The following is a 16,203-nucleotide window of genomic DNA, read 5'->3' as shown; positions in this document are numbered from 1 at the left end:
AATCACAAGTGAGCAATCAGATTGCTAATATACTATATCAACGCTAATCATTATCAGTAACTACACATAAATGTACCACTAATCACTCCTAATAATAATTAAACTAATTGTTAAACTATTTTCTAACATTTTCTAAAAAAATTTCTAACATTTTCTACAATTTTCTAACATTTTCTATAACTTTCTAATATTATCTTGCATTTTTTTTGATTTTCTAATACTTCTCTAACAATTTTCTAGTATTTTCTAATACTAAATCTAACACTAAATGTACTATATCAACGCTAATCACTACAAGTAACTGCACCTAAATGTAGCACTAATCACTCCTAACAATAATTGAACTGATTGCTAATCTACTATTTCAAAAAAATAATTACAACATAATCTATTTATAAAATGTAGAAAATTTTATTTACCTAAAGTCGCCGGCTTAAAAATCTGACAGAGCTTCGCCGCTTTGCCTAACCCTCACCCCTCCTCTCCCTCCCTCCCTCTCTTTTCTTTTTTTCTGGATTTTTAGTGAGCCAAATGGGGGTGAGGGGCAGCCAACACCTTATATAGGGGTGGGGGCCGGCCGCCCCGCAGCCGGGCAACCGGCCCCAGGGACCTATCTGGAATTTTTTTCTTTTTTTTTTTGAGGATAAGCCCCTGCCGCCTGGCTGCCGGACGGCCAGGTCCCGGCCGCCGGGCGGCCGGGGTATATTTCTGTAAATTTCCAAATCGAAAATATATTTTTGTAAAAAATGGAAATAAAAAATATAGAAATAAAAAAACCGCCAGCCATTTGTGGATGCTCGATGGGCCAAGGGCCCAAGGCTTTAAGACTTAAAAAAAATGCATTTGCCTCCCGTGCTGACTATGCAGCATTGTACACTAGTTAAATGGCAATTGTCAGATCAAATGAAGAAGGTCAACATGCACGGGCTACTACCATCGAAACTAGCCGCCGGCATCATGTATTCAGTGCATGTTGGATTCTCAGCTCATGGAAGCAGAATGACCCCTTGCAAGTTGCAACATGCCTGAACTGCAAATGCTTAAAACGAAGTTACTCACAAATGCTAAATTATAATGTTTCCATAAAATTTCAAGACGTGACAAAAAAAACCCTTAAATACTTAAGTGTCATTTGACAGAGCAGCAAAAACATGTGATCACAGCCCTCATGTGATCATTAGCTTCCCAAAAAAATACAGGAGCCTCAAAAGAAGGGATCATGATGGAAAAGAAGGTAAGCAGCTCTCCATGAGTTCCAGAAGCAAGATAGCATCCAATATTCGCTGGCATAGACATCTATTACACCACTGCTTAAAAAGTTCAGACCAATCTAGCAACTGGCAAATTTGTAATCTACTCAGTATGGTACAGTTTCTCAGGCATGCTGCATCATCGGTAAGCCCATTGAGGGTTGTTGATCTCTAGGAGACGGCCAAAAGTTGCCAGTGCATCATAATATTTGCGGATCTTGAGATACCCCCTTATTGCAGAAACATCAGACTCTCTAAAGTCTGCCTTTTCTATAACTAGTTCAATTGCACTAATTAGATAATCATCCATGCCCAGATTTAATAGACCTTCAGCTAGCATACGGAAGGATGAAAATTCAGGCATGAAACCCTTATTCACCATCTCCACTAAGAAATCAAAAGCTTCTTTGATAGGACCTCCACCACGACAGAGACCACGGAATACAATCTTATATGTGAGGGCATCAGGAGGCTCAGCCACTTCAGTCATCTCCCTGAAAAGATTAAGGGCATCTCTTAAATTATTCCGTTTAAACAAAGACTGTATCACAGGGTTGTAAGCTTTTGGAGTAGGCCTCATCCCTTTAAATCGCATGCCCCTTAAAAGCTTCAAAGCAACCTGAGTCCTACCAGCCTTGCATAGACCATTAATGAGTGTTCCGTACGTGACAACATCAACTTCAGATCCATTTGCTGTCATAGTTTCTAAAACATCAGCTGCTTTCTTGATGTTCCCTTGCTTGCAATAATGTGTTAGAATAGAATTATAAGTGATATTATCAGGTTGCAATCCTTCCTTTACCATTTGTTCAATAAGTTCCGTTGCATCATCAATCCTTTTGGCCTTGCACAAGCCATCAATAAGCGTATTAAATGTGACGGCATTCCTTGAAATACCCTGCAGATCCATTTGATCAAAAACCTCCTCAGCTTCCTCTATTCTCATTTTCTTGCATAACCCATCAATTATTGTGTTATATGTCACTGCACTCCGAGGGCAACCACTGGATTCCATCTCCTTCAACAAATCCAAAGCATTTCCAAGCTTCCCCAGTGAGCAAAGATGATCAATCAATATGTTGTATGTAAATTCATCAGGGGTGCATCCACTGCTCTTCATCTCCTCGAACAGTCGCATACCAAGCTGAGGATCTCCTACCTTGCAAAGGGCATTGATCAGAATATTGAAAGTATAAACATCCGGAGAAAGTCCCTTCACAGTTAGCTCACGAGCAAGGTCCAATGCTTCCTCAAGTCGATTTTGTGAGCATAGAGCAACAATGAGAGTGTTGAATGTGGCAGTGTCAGGCAAGCAGCCCCTGTCCACCATCTCATTTACAATTCCTTTAGCCCCATCAAGCTCTCCATTTTTACAGAGGCAATTAATAACAGTATTGTAGGTGAAAACATCAGGATCATGGCCCTCCTTAATCATAAGGTCGATGATTTTCAAGGCATGACTGACATGTCCGTTTTGGCACAGCCCATGAACAAAAGTATTGTATGTGACCTGATCAGGTTCAAACCCATCGGCAATCTCTTGCTGTATGTATCCAAGAGCATCTTCCACTCTCCCCAGCTTGCAGTACCCATTAATCAGAACATTAACTGTTACCGTTGTTGGAGAGCATCCCGTCTCCAACATCTTTGTCTTCACCCTCAAAGCCGCCTCAATGCTTCCCTCCTCAACAAAGCCTTGCATCAAGGTGGTGAATGTGGTCTCATCAGGCGCCACACCATGGCTCGGCATCTCCTCCACCATCAAGACCGCAGTCCTGACCTGATGTGCCCGGCACAGCCCCTTGATCAGGGTATTGAATGTCACAACGTCAGGTTGGATGCCCCGACCGGCCATCTCGTTGTAGACCGACTCCAGGAGCTTCATCTTGCTCCCCTCCACGAGAACATTGAGGAGGTGGTTGTACACCACGGTGTCCGCCTGGACGCCGAAGAGATCGAGCTGGTTCAGAACCAGGTCGACGGCGTCGTCGAACCGCCGCAGCCGCGCGTAGCCCTCCACGAACGAGTGCACGACGCCAACCTTGACCTCGTGCCCTTCCCGCCGCATCTCCCGGACAAGCCCCTTCATCAGGTCGAACGCGCCGGCGGACCCGAGCTTCCGGATGATCTCCTCGTAGACGGCGCCGCTCGGGGCGAAGTCCTCCCGCGCGAGCGCCGAGTTCAGCATCCGGAGCGCCGCCTCGGGGTCCGCCTGCTCGCGCAGGGCGGTGAGGAGCCGCTCCTGGTGGTCGGAGGCAGCGTACGCCCGGAGTTGCGCCGGACGGGCCCGACGCCGCCGTGGCCGCGGTTGCGCATGGCACGGGCACGCCGCCGCCGCCGCCGCTGCCGGCGCTGGCGAGGAGCGGGAGCAGGAGGATAGGTACGACGCGTAGGTCATTGTGGCAATACGGCGAGCATCTGGCGCGCGCCTCGAGCGGCGGCGAGGGACGGTGAAGCCGGAGGCCCGGCGGTGCCCAGGCGACGCGAAAGCCTCGCCGCGCCGCGCCGCGCCGCTGAGGAGAACACAGCGACGGGATTGTTGGGCGGAGCTGAGGAGAAGAGCGGGTGTAGTTGCAGGGGAGCTGGAGGCTCGCCAGTTCGCCACTGCTGGCGAGCAGGGAGTAAGAGAAGTGGGCAAGGGGATAGGGTGTAGCTCATGACAAGGATGGGAGTGTGTATGGAGTTGTGTGTGCATAATTCCATTTCAGTTTTTTTTTTGAAGATTTTACAGCTCCTACTACTAGCTAGGAAAAGATGCAATTCCATTGGAGCGCTTGCAATTGCAGCCATGCCATCTTGGATTACAAGTCCTAAATTAAAAATAAAATTAAACTAATATTCCTACTTGCTCAGTTCTCCAATGGCACATTCATCACACTGGCAACATCTAACTGGATTGAGCTATAGTTATAGCGAGCACGTAGTGTGTTATGTTCATCGCTTCCTATATAGGAGTGTTGACTTTGTATTTTTTTTCCTTTTGATTGATTTTACTTAGAGATAAAATAAACAGAGCATAACCATGTTACCTTCATAATAGAAATGTTGAATTGCTTGTAGCGTTTGACCTGAACAAATGATGCAATGCGAGTAGTGCTTTTTATTTGGACAGTTCGTCACATTCTTATCTAAAGATGATCATAAGATACCTTTGGTGACGAAATTTATTGAGGTACCAAAATACACGGTACACTGCTTAAAAGCCTAAATACTCGTTGTTCTTATTTCTATAGGTGAGCGGCTAGACGAATGGTCTGCAAATACCTGCAAAAGTGAATGGTATATTTAGTTAGTCAGCATCATGCAATTTAGTTTCATGTATGTAGACATATACTCCTACATAGCATGTTTTAACAAGAAAACATGGATGTTTACCTCATTATGTTGATAGTATGTACATCCAATGGGAATCTCTATATACGAATCCTGGGCCAAACCACGGGCGCCCGATAAAGCCACGTCACCCGTTAGTCGTCCAGCCGTACAATCCAACCAGCTGTCGATTCTAACCGTTCGATATGGACCTGTGCGGGTCTCACACCCGTTAAGCCAACTATCCACACTTCTCACGAATAGTCGCGAACCCACTCAGCCGCCTCCGTCCACCGCTCCGTCTGCCCCACAGCCGGCCGCCCTTCGCCTACCGCGTTGCCTCCACCTCCATCCTCCACTTGCAGCACTACCCGCCGATGTCCGCCTGCCAAAACAACGCACCCACATCGTCCGATGTCCGCCTGCCAAAGCAACGCACCGACATCGTCTTTCCATTCCCGAGGCTCTTCCCCTTGCGGCCTTGCCACAGCTGCCGCGTCATCACCCACCGCCATCGTCTCCAGCCACCTACCTCCTCTCTTCTCCACTCTCAGTCCCACCCCCTCTATTTCGACGTGGGCAGCGCCAGGTACACCACTCCCCCTCCAAGAGCTTTTCTGCCCCTCCATCACCATTGGCACGGAGCTGTCGTCCATCTGCAGCTCGCGTGAGCGGCTAAACGACGCGACGGCGGTGCGATTAAGAGCTCCTCTAGGCCTCCCTCTGCTGGGCCCGCCCATTGCAGACTGCCGAAGCTCCTGGAGTGCAGCAACAGAGGTGACCTAGAGAGCAGCTCGCATGACTGCAGGTCGACGCAATGCCAACGCGAGTAGCAACTCCAGCCATGGCCTTTACATGTGCAGCTCAGCCATTGACTCCACTGTCTGCAAGGTATTCGACAAAATGCGCATGTCCAAGCACAGAGAGCTTCACAATCCTAATACTCCCGTAGTCCTATTCTGTGGCACCAAAGTTAGCGTTAAGATTAGTTTACAGGACTGAAAGCTTACCAATTCAAAGCCTATGCATTCATATTGTGATTTTTTTGGGACAATAAGAATGTACAGGCACAAGCTTGGGGCACTGACACTTTCTTTAATATAGGACCTGTGATCACAAACTCCAAGCACATTAACCTATTTGTTGTGCCATCTGATAATCACAAATAAAGTGGCACCAATAAAAAAGGAAGCTGCCGGACATATAACAACTTTAATTTGATACTACCATATTATTCGTGACTATTGATACCACTACCATAAGATTCTGGTATTTGTCTTCTTTTATATCTGTTCTGCAAATGATGTCCACAAAAGTTTATTTTTGTAACCATTTTCTGAGTTTAGGATCGCTATCCGCATTTGCATCATTTCAGCTTATTGTGCAAATTTTTCCTGCCTGGACAGAAAGTACCTATTGGACCTCTTATTATGGGATGTAAGAGTTGGAGTTCTATGGCTCGTTGACGGTAAGTATGTTAGAAGAGCAAAAGATGTTTCTTAATGCACAATGAAATGCTATGGAAGTTAATTTTGTCCAAAAAAGTTACATTGTTACTTTTTGTTACTCTTTAACATGCTTACCTGGAAGCATAACTAAAATGTTCCATGTTCCTTCAGGTATCTGTACATACATACTTTATCACTCAGTCATCCTGGTACTGTGAAATGGTATGGTTGTAGACTATTGCCTCTTCTCTTGCTGTCTTTACATTCTTAGAGTAATAGTAATAATAATAATATAGACACGCACACGCACATGCTTATGCAGGGCATCTAGACTTGGCCGAGACTGAGAGCATCACAATAACCTCGCTCAGTTTATGTTCGTTATGGGCTACAACACTGAAGCTGTTCATTCGGTGATTATGAATTCTAATTCCCATCTGAAATGTTCCTTGCCATTATATTTTTAAAAGATTCCTTGCATATATGTGCATGTCAGCTATACTGGTATAAGATGCTGTTACCTCGCAATGTATGGGATCCTGTTAGTACTGTGAAATGATATATATTATTTTTCTTAGGAGATAAAGACAACAAGATGCAATGCTCTGTAAACATATAATTCAAAGTTATCTGACCAAACTTTCTGATATACCATGCATTGTTATTTCCATCGTGAATTGCCAGTGGTACTCGGTGATAACATAATGAAATCGAGCAACACATAAAATTATACTTGATTATGATGGATTCAACAAAACAAATTTGATATGTAAATATTGTTATTTTTTTATGAATTTGGTCAAAGTAACTAGAAATCCATTTGGATCACAAGGCAACTCAGAAGTGAGCGCGTAAATCATGGTGGCCATCTATTTCGTTCTGTATGAGCAAAATGCATAAATGCATATATACAACATACCAGAAGTTATACTTTCTTCATCTTAACAATGCTCGTAAATCGTGAGTGGTATGTGAATTGTGATTGCCTCGCCCTGCCTTTCCCAGCCATGCGTGCTGACCATATGTCTCCAAGAGTCCAAGACTACAAATTATTTTTCAACACCAACGCTCTGCTCCGTTCCACATAAACTTTTACTCCTAATAATTAAAGCAATGATGAAAGGGAAGGAAGATTTGATCGAGTAACTTGAACTACCAGCTAATCCACTGGTCACTAATTCGTGAATACAATTAGGTGATCCATGGAACTATTTCTTTTCGATGTGAGAAATGTTTTGGTACGCAAAACTAATTTTATGGGTGACCGCTCAATATGCATCTTCCGGTCGACCCATCCTTATCTACTTATCTAGGGCCGCACACCGAGGCCTGGCAGCGCAGCGGAGATAGCATCGGCAGGCAGGCTCGGTGCTCCTCGGCGGAGCCTCAACGTGTGTCTATTTTTTTATATATTTTGGATTCTAATAATTTTGTTGTTGTTGATTTTTCTCTTTAAAATTTGTTTTCAAAATTTTGTGTTCATAACATTTTTTTCCAAAATTGTATTTCTTTAAATTTTGGTCTCCAAATTTTTCCACACTGTTTGGAATATTTTGTTTTGCAAAATTTGTTTGATTAAAAATTTTGTATGTAAAAATTTATCCATGTTCTTTATATAATAATTCTGTATATAAATTTTTTATCTATAATTAAAAAATTTGTTTATATAATTTATTATATAAATTTGCAAATAAAATCTTATATATATTGCTGGGCTGCGCCTCTGTAGCAGCAAAAGAAATCAGAACACTAGGAACCACATGGTTGCTGCTTGTCTCAAATCGACCGCACGGAGGCTCTCAGAACGGTCGCCCGCAAATTAGCCAGGCCCGTTTTGGTACCTGGAAGGCTGGAACATTTTGTTGATCGATCCGTCTGCGAAATGCACCCAGGGTCAAAATGGGCCAGCAGCCTGCGGAGGAAAAAGGCCAACCTGCGAAATTCAAGTGACGAAGAGGCCTGATCAGTTCAAGGGCCCAAATAAAATCGGAGGTCATTTTGGTTCGTAAGGATCACCTTAAACATACAATAATCTGAACACCATCCATCATGGGCTGTGTGGCTGGAACCGTACCCCTCAATAGGAACGAAGTTGTCCCATCAAATTGCATGCCAAAATTAGCGAAGTCTTTGTACATACCTGTTTTGATGAGGAGTTCCGGATCGAAGGCTCGGGTGTGGACGAAGCTTCGGTTCTTGAGGATGGCGTAGACTTGTCGTTCACGAGCGTCGCGCAAGTCGAGGTAAGGAGCACCATCTTCATCAATTTCCATGGCCTCGGCTTGCGGATCGGCTTGCACTTCTTTGTTTTGTTCTTCTTCTTCATAGTCCATCATGCTCTGGGTTGGCGTAGATTCGGGGGTGTGCGAGCTTGAGCCACCCCGAGAACGGGATGGGCTTCCAGCCGTCATCTTCTTGAATGCGCGGGAGACTTCCACCCTATGCCCTTCATGATTGGACAAAAACACGTACAATTCGAAACGAGTTACGTTAGTAAAAGCGGAATGAAAATTCTTACCCGTGAGTTGTAGTCTTTGAATGTGAACTTTTCTTGCAGCAAAAAATTGAGAAAGAGAGGTTTCCTGAAATCAAATTTGAGCAAAAATCCAATAAAAACCCAAGAGCAAAATTTGAGAGAGTTTGAGAGGGAGTGAGTGAATGAGAGTTGAGTGTGAGAGCTCAACACTCACCCCTCGGCCTCTATTTATAGAAAAAATGGCCGGGTACCGTTGGAGGAGACAAGCCTCAACGGCTAGTGACCATTGGAGGAAGGTGAGCCCACTAGCCGTTGGCAGGGGGTCAGCCGACCCTTGGGTTCTGCCGAACCCTGGGTGGTCCCCCCTGCTGACAGCCGGGCTCCACTGCCCTCATAACAGTCATATGCTATTTGTACTCAAGTGCCTAACCAACTTTGCTTCGAAAGATTTTCAAAAATTATTTATAAAGGATTTTGATGTTCAAAAAATATTTTTGGGTTTTCATAAAAACAAAAAAAAGTGCTAGAGAAATTCTAGCATGCAAAGGTGTTTTGAAAATTTAAACATGCAGTGGGAAAAATCAAAAACTGAGAAAAGCAAAATGGCGGAAATTTAAATATGAGATAAGTACCTATTTACCTTCGGCCAGGGCTCGGCATTTTGAGTCTGACGAGTGGGACCTTTCTCCTGCTTCACTTACCATTGTTTGTTTCGTCTTGGAGAAGTAGATGAAGACGAACTCTCAACTTTACGCCACACTTCCTTTGATCTCCTTCTTTTAGATCGTGTGGTCGTAGGTTCTTCAGACTTGGGTTCGGGTGAACCCCGGAGCGGGCTCCCATCGTGAGCCTGCTGGATCACAAATCGTTGCTCCTTCCTGAAAAGAATTTTGAAGAATATATTGTCAACCCCGATGCGGAACTAGATTTCTCCAGCTCCAACATCGATCCTTGCCCTGAAGTCGTTTAGAAAGGGTCGTCCAAGAATGAGATCTATGCCCAGGTCCCCCTCCATGTCGAGGACACGAAATTGACGAGGACGAAGCAGTTCTTGATTCATACATATATGTTTTCGACTACCCCCTCGGGATGTCGAACTGCGGAATCTGTAAGTTATACGAGCATACTGGTCTAGGAGAGAGCAGGATATTGTAATTGTTCAAAGATCACCTTGGGCATGATGTTTATGCTTGACCCAAGGTCGCAGAGGGCCCGTTTGTAGAATTGATCTAAGATGGAGCAGCTGATCATGGGCACCCCTGGATCTCCATGTAGCTTCGCTGTCAGTCCTCCCCACGCATTCATCCTTGGGTGCGTGGTTCTTCCTGCATGATTAGTATGTGGTGCACGCCGGAAGGAACTACCCCATCCGGTAGACACCATGTTTGCAGTTTCGACGGGAGATTCGGGTTGCCTCAGAATCTTTCATGACTCAGATGCAGGAATCGCAACAGTGATTTGATCCAATTGTGTTTCGATCATTTTGTTGAAATTCAATTGATTTTTAAGAGCAGAAGAAAGAGTTTCAACTTTTGCATTCATATTTTCCAAAATTTTATCATTGGCAGCAAGCTTTTTATTTAAAGATTCATTAATTTTAGCTTGCCCAAAGACAAGATCTCTCAAGGAGGGTTGGTTCGAATTGAAATTTGAGTTGAAATCATTACCTCCTCGGAATGGCGGACGTGCTTGACCCCACCCTTGGCTTCCTTGTGGACGAAACCCGTTGTTGTTGCTGTTGTTCATGTACGCCACTTCTTCACGAGTCTCGAGGCAGTCATTCCTCGAGTGTCCACCGTCACTGCAAACTTCGCATATTGGTTTGCTGTTTGTTCCCTTCGTTGAGTTTCTTCAATAGGAGGTCCAACTTAGCGGCGAGCATATCCGTCTCCTTGACAGTATGCATTCCGCCCTTGGTTCTGGCTGGGAACGCTCCTTGTTCCAGCCCTGGTTGGAGACCATCTTTTCGATTAAGACCGTAGCCTTGGCAATCGCAAGGTCTAGATAGACTCCTCCAGAAGCAGTGTCCAAGTGGGCTCTAGATGTTGTTGTTAGCCCGTTGTAGAAGCTTTGGAGCACGAGCCACTCGTCCATCCCATGATGAGGATAGGTGAGTATGTACTCTTGGAGTCTCTCCCAACCTTCTGGGATGGATTCCATCTCTGCCTGCTGGAAGCTTGAAATTCTTCTGTGCAGGGCATTTGTTTTGTCCAGCGGGAAGAACTTGGCGAGAAACGCCATGAAACACTTGTCCCACATACTAATGGCTCCCTTGTTCTGATAAAACCACTGTTCGCCTTCCCTAGTAGGGAGAAAGGAAACAGACGGAAACTAATAGCGTCAGCCGTAACGCCCCTGTATGGTTACGGTCTTGCAGAGCTCCGGAAAGTTCTGAAGGTGGGCGTTAGCATCCTCGTTTGGCTTGCCACAAAATGGGCTAGCCTACACCATGTTGATCAGGTTGGACTTCAGCTCGATGTTCACGTCTCCAACATCAACGTTGGGTCCAGTCGCCACATTGGCGGTGGGAGGGGGACGGAGAAGTTGAGAGTCTTCTCAACCATGGGTTCGGTTGTTGTTGATGGTGTTTGAAGAGCTGGTTCGCTTGTCGACAACGAGACCTAAGGAGGGACAATGCGAGGTCGGACCCTTCTCACGAGCTTCTCGGGATTTTCAACGAAGTTGGTCGGCAAGTAGAAACCAGACATACACTACCCTGTTTTCATGCAATTAGGAGAAAATAAAAAGAAACATTAGCCTGTATAATCAGTAGCTACCTCTTATTCACATTGCCATGTTTATGCATTAGTAAAACCTTTACACCAGTGTCATCCCCGCCAATGTCGCCAGAAATGCTTGTTGACATTTCTTAACATCGCTACTAGGAGGGGTTAGTTCCCAGCAACAGCGCCAGAAATACTGGTGGGTATTCCATAGCATAATCACTATGAATGGGTTAGGTCCATAGCATTGACGCCATGAAATATCGTGCGGTATGTCTTAACGATTATAGAAGGATCCGCAAGCGCACGGATATACTGTTGTAGCATTTCACCTGGAAGTATTCAAGGTATCGTTATTTATATTTTCCCAAGGGATGGCGTGGTGTGTAAAGATGTTTACTAGATACATAATCATAATAGTATGAGATAAGGTGCAGACTGCTGATTATACAGGAGTAAGTGATAATAAAAGATAATCGAGGGTAATGTGACACATACATATTGTTGGTGCTCCTTAAGTACCCATTTTATCCCTTGTTTATCCTTGATAATGGCATGAATTTAATATCAAAATCACTAACCGTCCTAACCCCAGCCTAATTATTGGTCATTTTCACATTTGCACATATATTTTGGAGGAACTTCGTTTTTGCTGGTTTTTGGCCTATTTTGGAGCATGAAATGACGAGGCCCGTAATCGAGCGCTAACACGGAGAAAGACGAAGGCCAAAGCCCAAAGGAAGGACCAAAGCCCATGTTGATTCGAAGCCCATTCATGCACATCCATCCTCCAAGAGAGCCAAAGGACCAAGCCCACGAAGATGAGATCAAGATACTTCGGGATTAAGCAAAGCAAATGAAGATTTAAGGAAGGATTCCCTATCCTATCCTTTCCTCGAAGATATCTCCAAGATAACGACGTCCAAAGGGGTGCAATCGTGAAGGACATAAACTCTAGAAGACGCGAGGAGTCTACACGCGAAAGATGAGACCGAGGCGGTCCCGAAAGAGGGTAGGCTGGCCGGCCTAGCCCGTTTCCGAGGCGGTTCTGCCTCCCCTTCGACCGGTGGCTTCCTCAGCTCATAAATAGCTCGCACCTTATTCAACTCGGGGCATCCATCCACCCAGAACTCGACGAAAACCTAGGGCCAAGACCGGAGGGAGACGACGGCCGCCACAAGTCTTCGAAGTTGTCTAGGAGATGGCTTAGGCCGCCCCTAGCCGCCATGGCCTCCGTGCGTGGTTGTGCCATGGCGGAGTTCATGAGCTAGTTGGATTCATCGATGGTGTGCACACGGTGGTGATGATCCAAACACATCTATTATGTGAGTAATGATAATCATGTCTTCCGAATCTATTAGCGATCATGTCTCCTTTTTTATTTCGTTCTTGCCTTAGGTGCGCTTATTCCTAGATCTATTCTCGAGATAGATTACATGGGGTGTTCTTGTAGTTATGGTAGCTAGGAGTTCATACCGGATCTACCCAAGGGGGTTCGACACGTCTAGCGTGCTTTGGGGTACTTTTGTCCAAAGGGAGCGTCGTGACAGGGCATGGCCTGAGTAGAGGGGTTCCCGAGGGGTTGGATTGGAGGTTTTGATTTAAGGATGCTATTGATTGAGATGCATGATTTATTTGCTCGTTAGCTTGAACTACAACTAGATGACGATAGGCCTAGTCATGTCTTTGGTTTTGCTATGGTTATGCCTATGTTCATGGATGAGATCAACCTTTACACAACACTCATATCTATAAAAGGTTTACTCTATATGTGCAATTCATGCTTCATGTTAGGATAGATCCGTTAGATTAGATGAAAAACCTTAGGTAGTTTTTTGTCGATCCACGGATTGATAAACCTTGGGGGAGTACTCTAAGGGAAAAGCTACCACGATCCGTGCGCTTGCGGTACATAAATTGGGGCGCTAAGGAGCATCAACACATATCAACCAACTCTCATAAATAAAGAATAAACAAATACACCTAAGGTCAGTGGGAGCATAGGCAAACAAAGATCTAGTATACTATTCATGTAAACAAAGAGTTATGTTAGTCACAGGCTTAGAGCTGCAGGTGCCGGAAAATTAGAGACATCAGGGAGAATGACCCGCGCTGGAGAACATCCAGTCCCGTTTCATATTCGCATGAACTTCTACACGATACCCGAACGTCGGGGAGTACACTAACCGAGAAGCAACTTCCCGATGGACCGACGGGGCTGTCACCACCCGCGGTCTACCCCAGTCAAACCGTGGAGCACCATCATATCCGAAGGGATCCTGCATACCCGGGCACCATGCCCGCATATGAGGTCACTACCGCAGCGCACCCGGGTGCCCTACCATTCGGATGGATAGGTAAGATGCTAATTCATGCCCGAAAGCACAATGAACCGATATCCTTACCCAGATTATCTGGTCTATGCAAGCAACTAGCACAACTTGATGAAGAACTGATCATAACGAAGCAAGCTAAGAACATATCAAGATAACCATGAACGAACTCTGAATGAATAGCATAACGATAGTCGGAATACAAAGCCATACCAGAGGTCGAGAATTACTCACCGACCCCGAGACGACTGGATTCGCTAAGAAAATGAAGTACTAGCCTAGCTCCTCTACCCTAAGGAGTACAAGTCACAATGATAATGTGAAAGAGACTTCTAAGTGATGTGTGTTGAGTGGAGTGGTGGGAGGTCCCTTTTATAGTGCTTGAGGTTGGTTCCCGCCATCTCTAAACATGGAAACGTGTCAAACCGCCTTCTAGTACTCCTCTATTTGCCGTCCGGCAAGGTATCTATTATTACGAAATAAATTACTTCAGAATTATTCTTTTAATCTTGGAACTTCTCAAGAGAAATTGGGGTCATTCTTATAATATTTTTAAATCTATGATTATGAGTGACAAAGGAAACTGAAGCATAATTTAATTTACTCACCAGAATTGTAGCGGTCACAGTATGTTCATCCAAACGACAACGAATTATTAAGAGGTATACATTACAATCACAAGGAACCCTCGGGTCAAACTAGTATGTCAAGAAATAATTCATCATTCAGGGTTGGTTACTCAAATAAAAAAGTAATGGATAGTTTAGAACCAAATTAACAATGTAAGAGTTAATATTACAGAAGTACAACTATTTGCATTTGACTAACAAAAAGATACAACTAACTTCTAGGTTAAGTTTCACATAACTTAACTAATTCTGCCATCAGTTCAAACTAACTAATCCTGCCATTAGTTAAAACCTACAACATTATATGTGAACCCATCTGTCTACACATAACTTGTGTGGCTGACATGTGAGGCCTTGCAAAATGTTGCAGGAAGAATGTAAAACTGAGGCTTTGAGTAGTTGCAGTTCCATTAAACGGATCCAAGGAGTTGGGATTCCTTGATAGTTAGGCGAACATAGTTACAGTTTGTAAAATCAATTCATGAAGAATGAAATCATCAACTACTAACTTTGTCCAAAATTTCATGCCCATCTGGGATCTCGTACCTGCAATATAACAATGCAAAACATGAATGTCAGAATATAGACATGCCACATTTACATAATTTTTTTTATTTTGCATAAGGTAGAAATTCTGTCATATGCAGTATATTTTGTTCATAGATGGTATCTCTTAATCATTGGAGTTGGGGTGGCTCGCGGTTGGATTGGAATAATCTCCTTTTCATGCGCTGGCGTTATGACTGCATCATAACCAATATCTTCTATATTATCGTCATGAAACTCCTGTTCAAATTCTTCGTCACTTTGTGGTGCTGGGTCTTCATATGGTGGAGTTGGTGGTATCTCGATAATAGGCTCCTTGCAATGCATTTCTGTATTTTTTTCCATTTCAATTTGGTATATCTTCTGCTTTCGCCCATATTTGTTCGCTCTCTTTCATGCTGCTGACTATATTCTGGGAGTGCACGCGTGGCTCTATTAAGAAACATGACATTGCATAATTTATTTATCAGAATAAAATGTAGTTCATGGACATTTAAGAAAATATAATTAAAATTATACTAAGAAGCACGGCTAGAGAACTATAATTTTAATTTCTATAGTTGAAACCTTCATTTGTTTAACTTCTCAAGCTATTAAAAAAAGATAAATGCAACAATATATCACCACAACTGTAGTTATTAGACTTTATATCGAAGCTGACATTGAAACTTGACTCAGTACTTGCACTCTGTAGTAAATGGACAGACACCACAATTTGGTCGTCGTTTGGTGCATATTGACTGTCAAAAAACCCAATCATCAATACTGAGAAAGCCAAAAAGAAAATTCAAAGCCATTTATGTAAATTTCCAAATGTTATCTGATGAAAATGTAGTTCATACCTATATTTGTCAGCACTTTTTGTTTCAAGTCCATTTATACTCTGTAGGTACCTCCTGAATGGACAAAAAGAAAAATATAGTTGTCATGAATTTTCATAGGTAAAAATTATTCGTATTAATCAGCACCTATAAATAACCTGTGTAACCACTATTAACGAGACATTCAATAGAAATTTATTGCATTGTTGCTGCTGTGTTGGGTTCCGTCCACCTTTCTAGAGTATTCGATTCCGTTTCCAGGCTGTTGCGGTGAAGTTTTCGGTTGGTTACTCTACCATGGGCGTCTCAACACCAGGGCAAACCACTTCCATAAACACATCCGTCTGCGTGACGAAGCAAACTGTGAGTTCTGCCAGAGTGTTCTTGAAACCGACGAACACATCTTCATCCATTGCAGCCGTGCGCACGAAGTCTTCTCTAGGCTGGGGTAATAACAACGCCTGGTGCACACAAAACCCCTTGGCTAATCGGCTGCCATCAGACCCGAACCGATGCCACTCCCATCCTCCTTTGGCATCTTTGGAAGGCAAGGAACGCGAAGATCTTTGAGCAGTTAGTCTTACCACCTCGAGAAGTAATTCGCAGAGCCGCGCAAGACTTGGATGTCTGGTGCTTCCGGTACAGACGAACACCTCATCAAATTC

At 44.0% G+C, this 16,203-nt stretch overlaps 1 protein-coding gene, 1 long non-coding RNA gene and 1 other non-coding gene across 3 annotated transcripts; 2 read left to right on the top strand and 1 right to left on the bottom strand.

Annotated features, from left to right (window-relative positions):
- Positions 1 to 1,088: 1,088 nt before the first annotated feature.
- On the bottom strand, positions 1,089 to 3,912 carry LOC120689715 (pentatricopeptide repeat-containing protein At3g53700, chloroplastic-like). The gene has a single exon (XM_039972099.1). It carries the CDS (start codon positions 3,646 to 3,648, stop codon positions 1,390 to 1,392), a length of 2,259 nt encoding a protein of 752 aa, XP_039828033.1. The 5' UTR covers positions 3,649 to 3,912; the 3' UTR covers positions 1,089 to 1,389.
- A 925-nt stretch (positions 3,913 to 4,837) lies between these two features.
- LOC120687642 lies at positions 4,838 to 6,649 on the top strand. The gene is made up of 4 exons (XR_005680794.1): positions 4,838 to 5,453; positions 5,969 to 6,030; positions 6,182 to 6,232; positions 6,333 to 6,649. It is a non-coding gene; the product is annotated as an uncharacterized LOC120687642 (long non-coding RNA).
- A 3,929-nt stretch (positions 6,650 to 10,578) lies between these two features.
- LOC120693602 lies at positions 10,579 to 10,685 on the top strand. The gene has a single exon (XR_005683061.1). It is a non-coding gene; the product is annotated as a small nucleolar RNA R71 (small nucleolar RNA).
- Positions 10,686 to 16,203: the final 5,518 nt, after the last annotated feature.

This window comes from Panicum virgatum, chromosome 9N (genome assembly GCF_016808335.1).
Source record: "Panicum virgatum strain AP13 chromosome 9N, P.virgatum_v5, whole genome shotgun sequence".
Classification (NCBI taxonomy): Eukaryota; Viridiplantae; Streptophyta; class Magnoliopsida; order Poales; family Poaceae; genus Panicum; species Panicum virgatum.
This window is presented reverse-complemented; position numbering and strand designations above follow the sequence as displayed.

Coding starts and splice junctions, on each gene's coding strand:
- LOC120689715 (XM_039972099.1), bottom strand. CDS start 3,648: ATGACCTACGCGTCGTACCTATCCTCCTGCTCCCGCTCCTCGCCAGCG.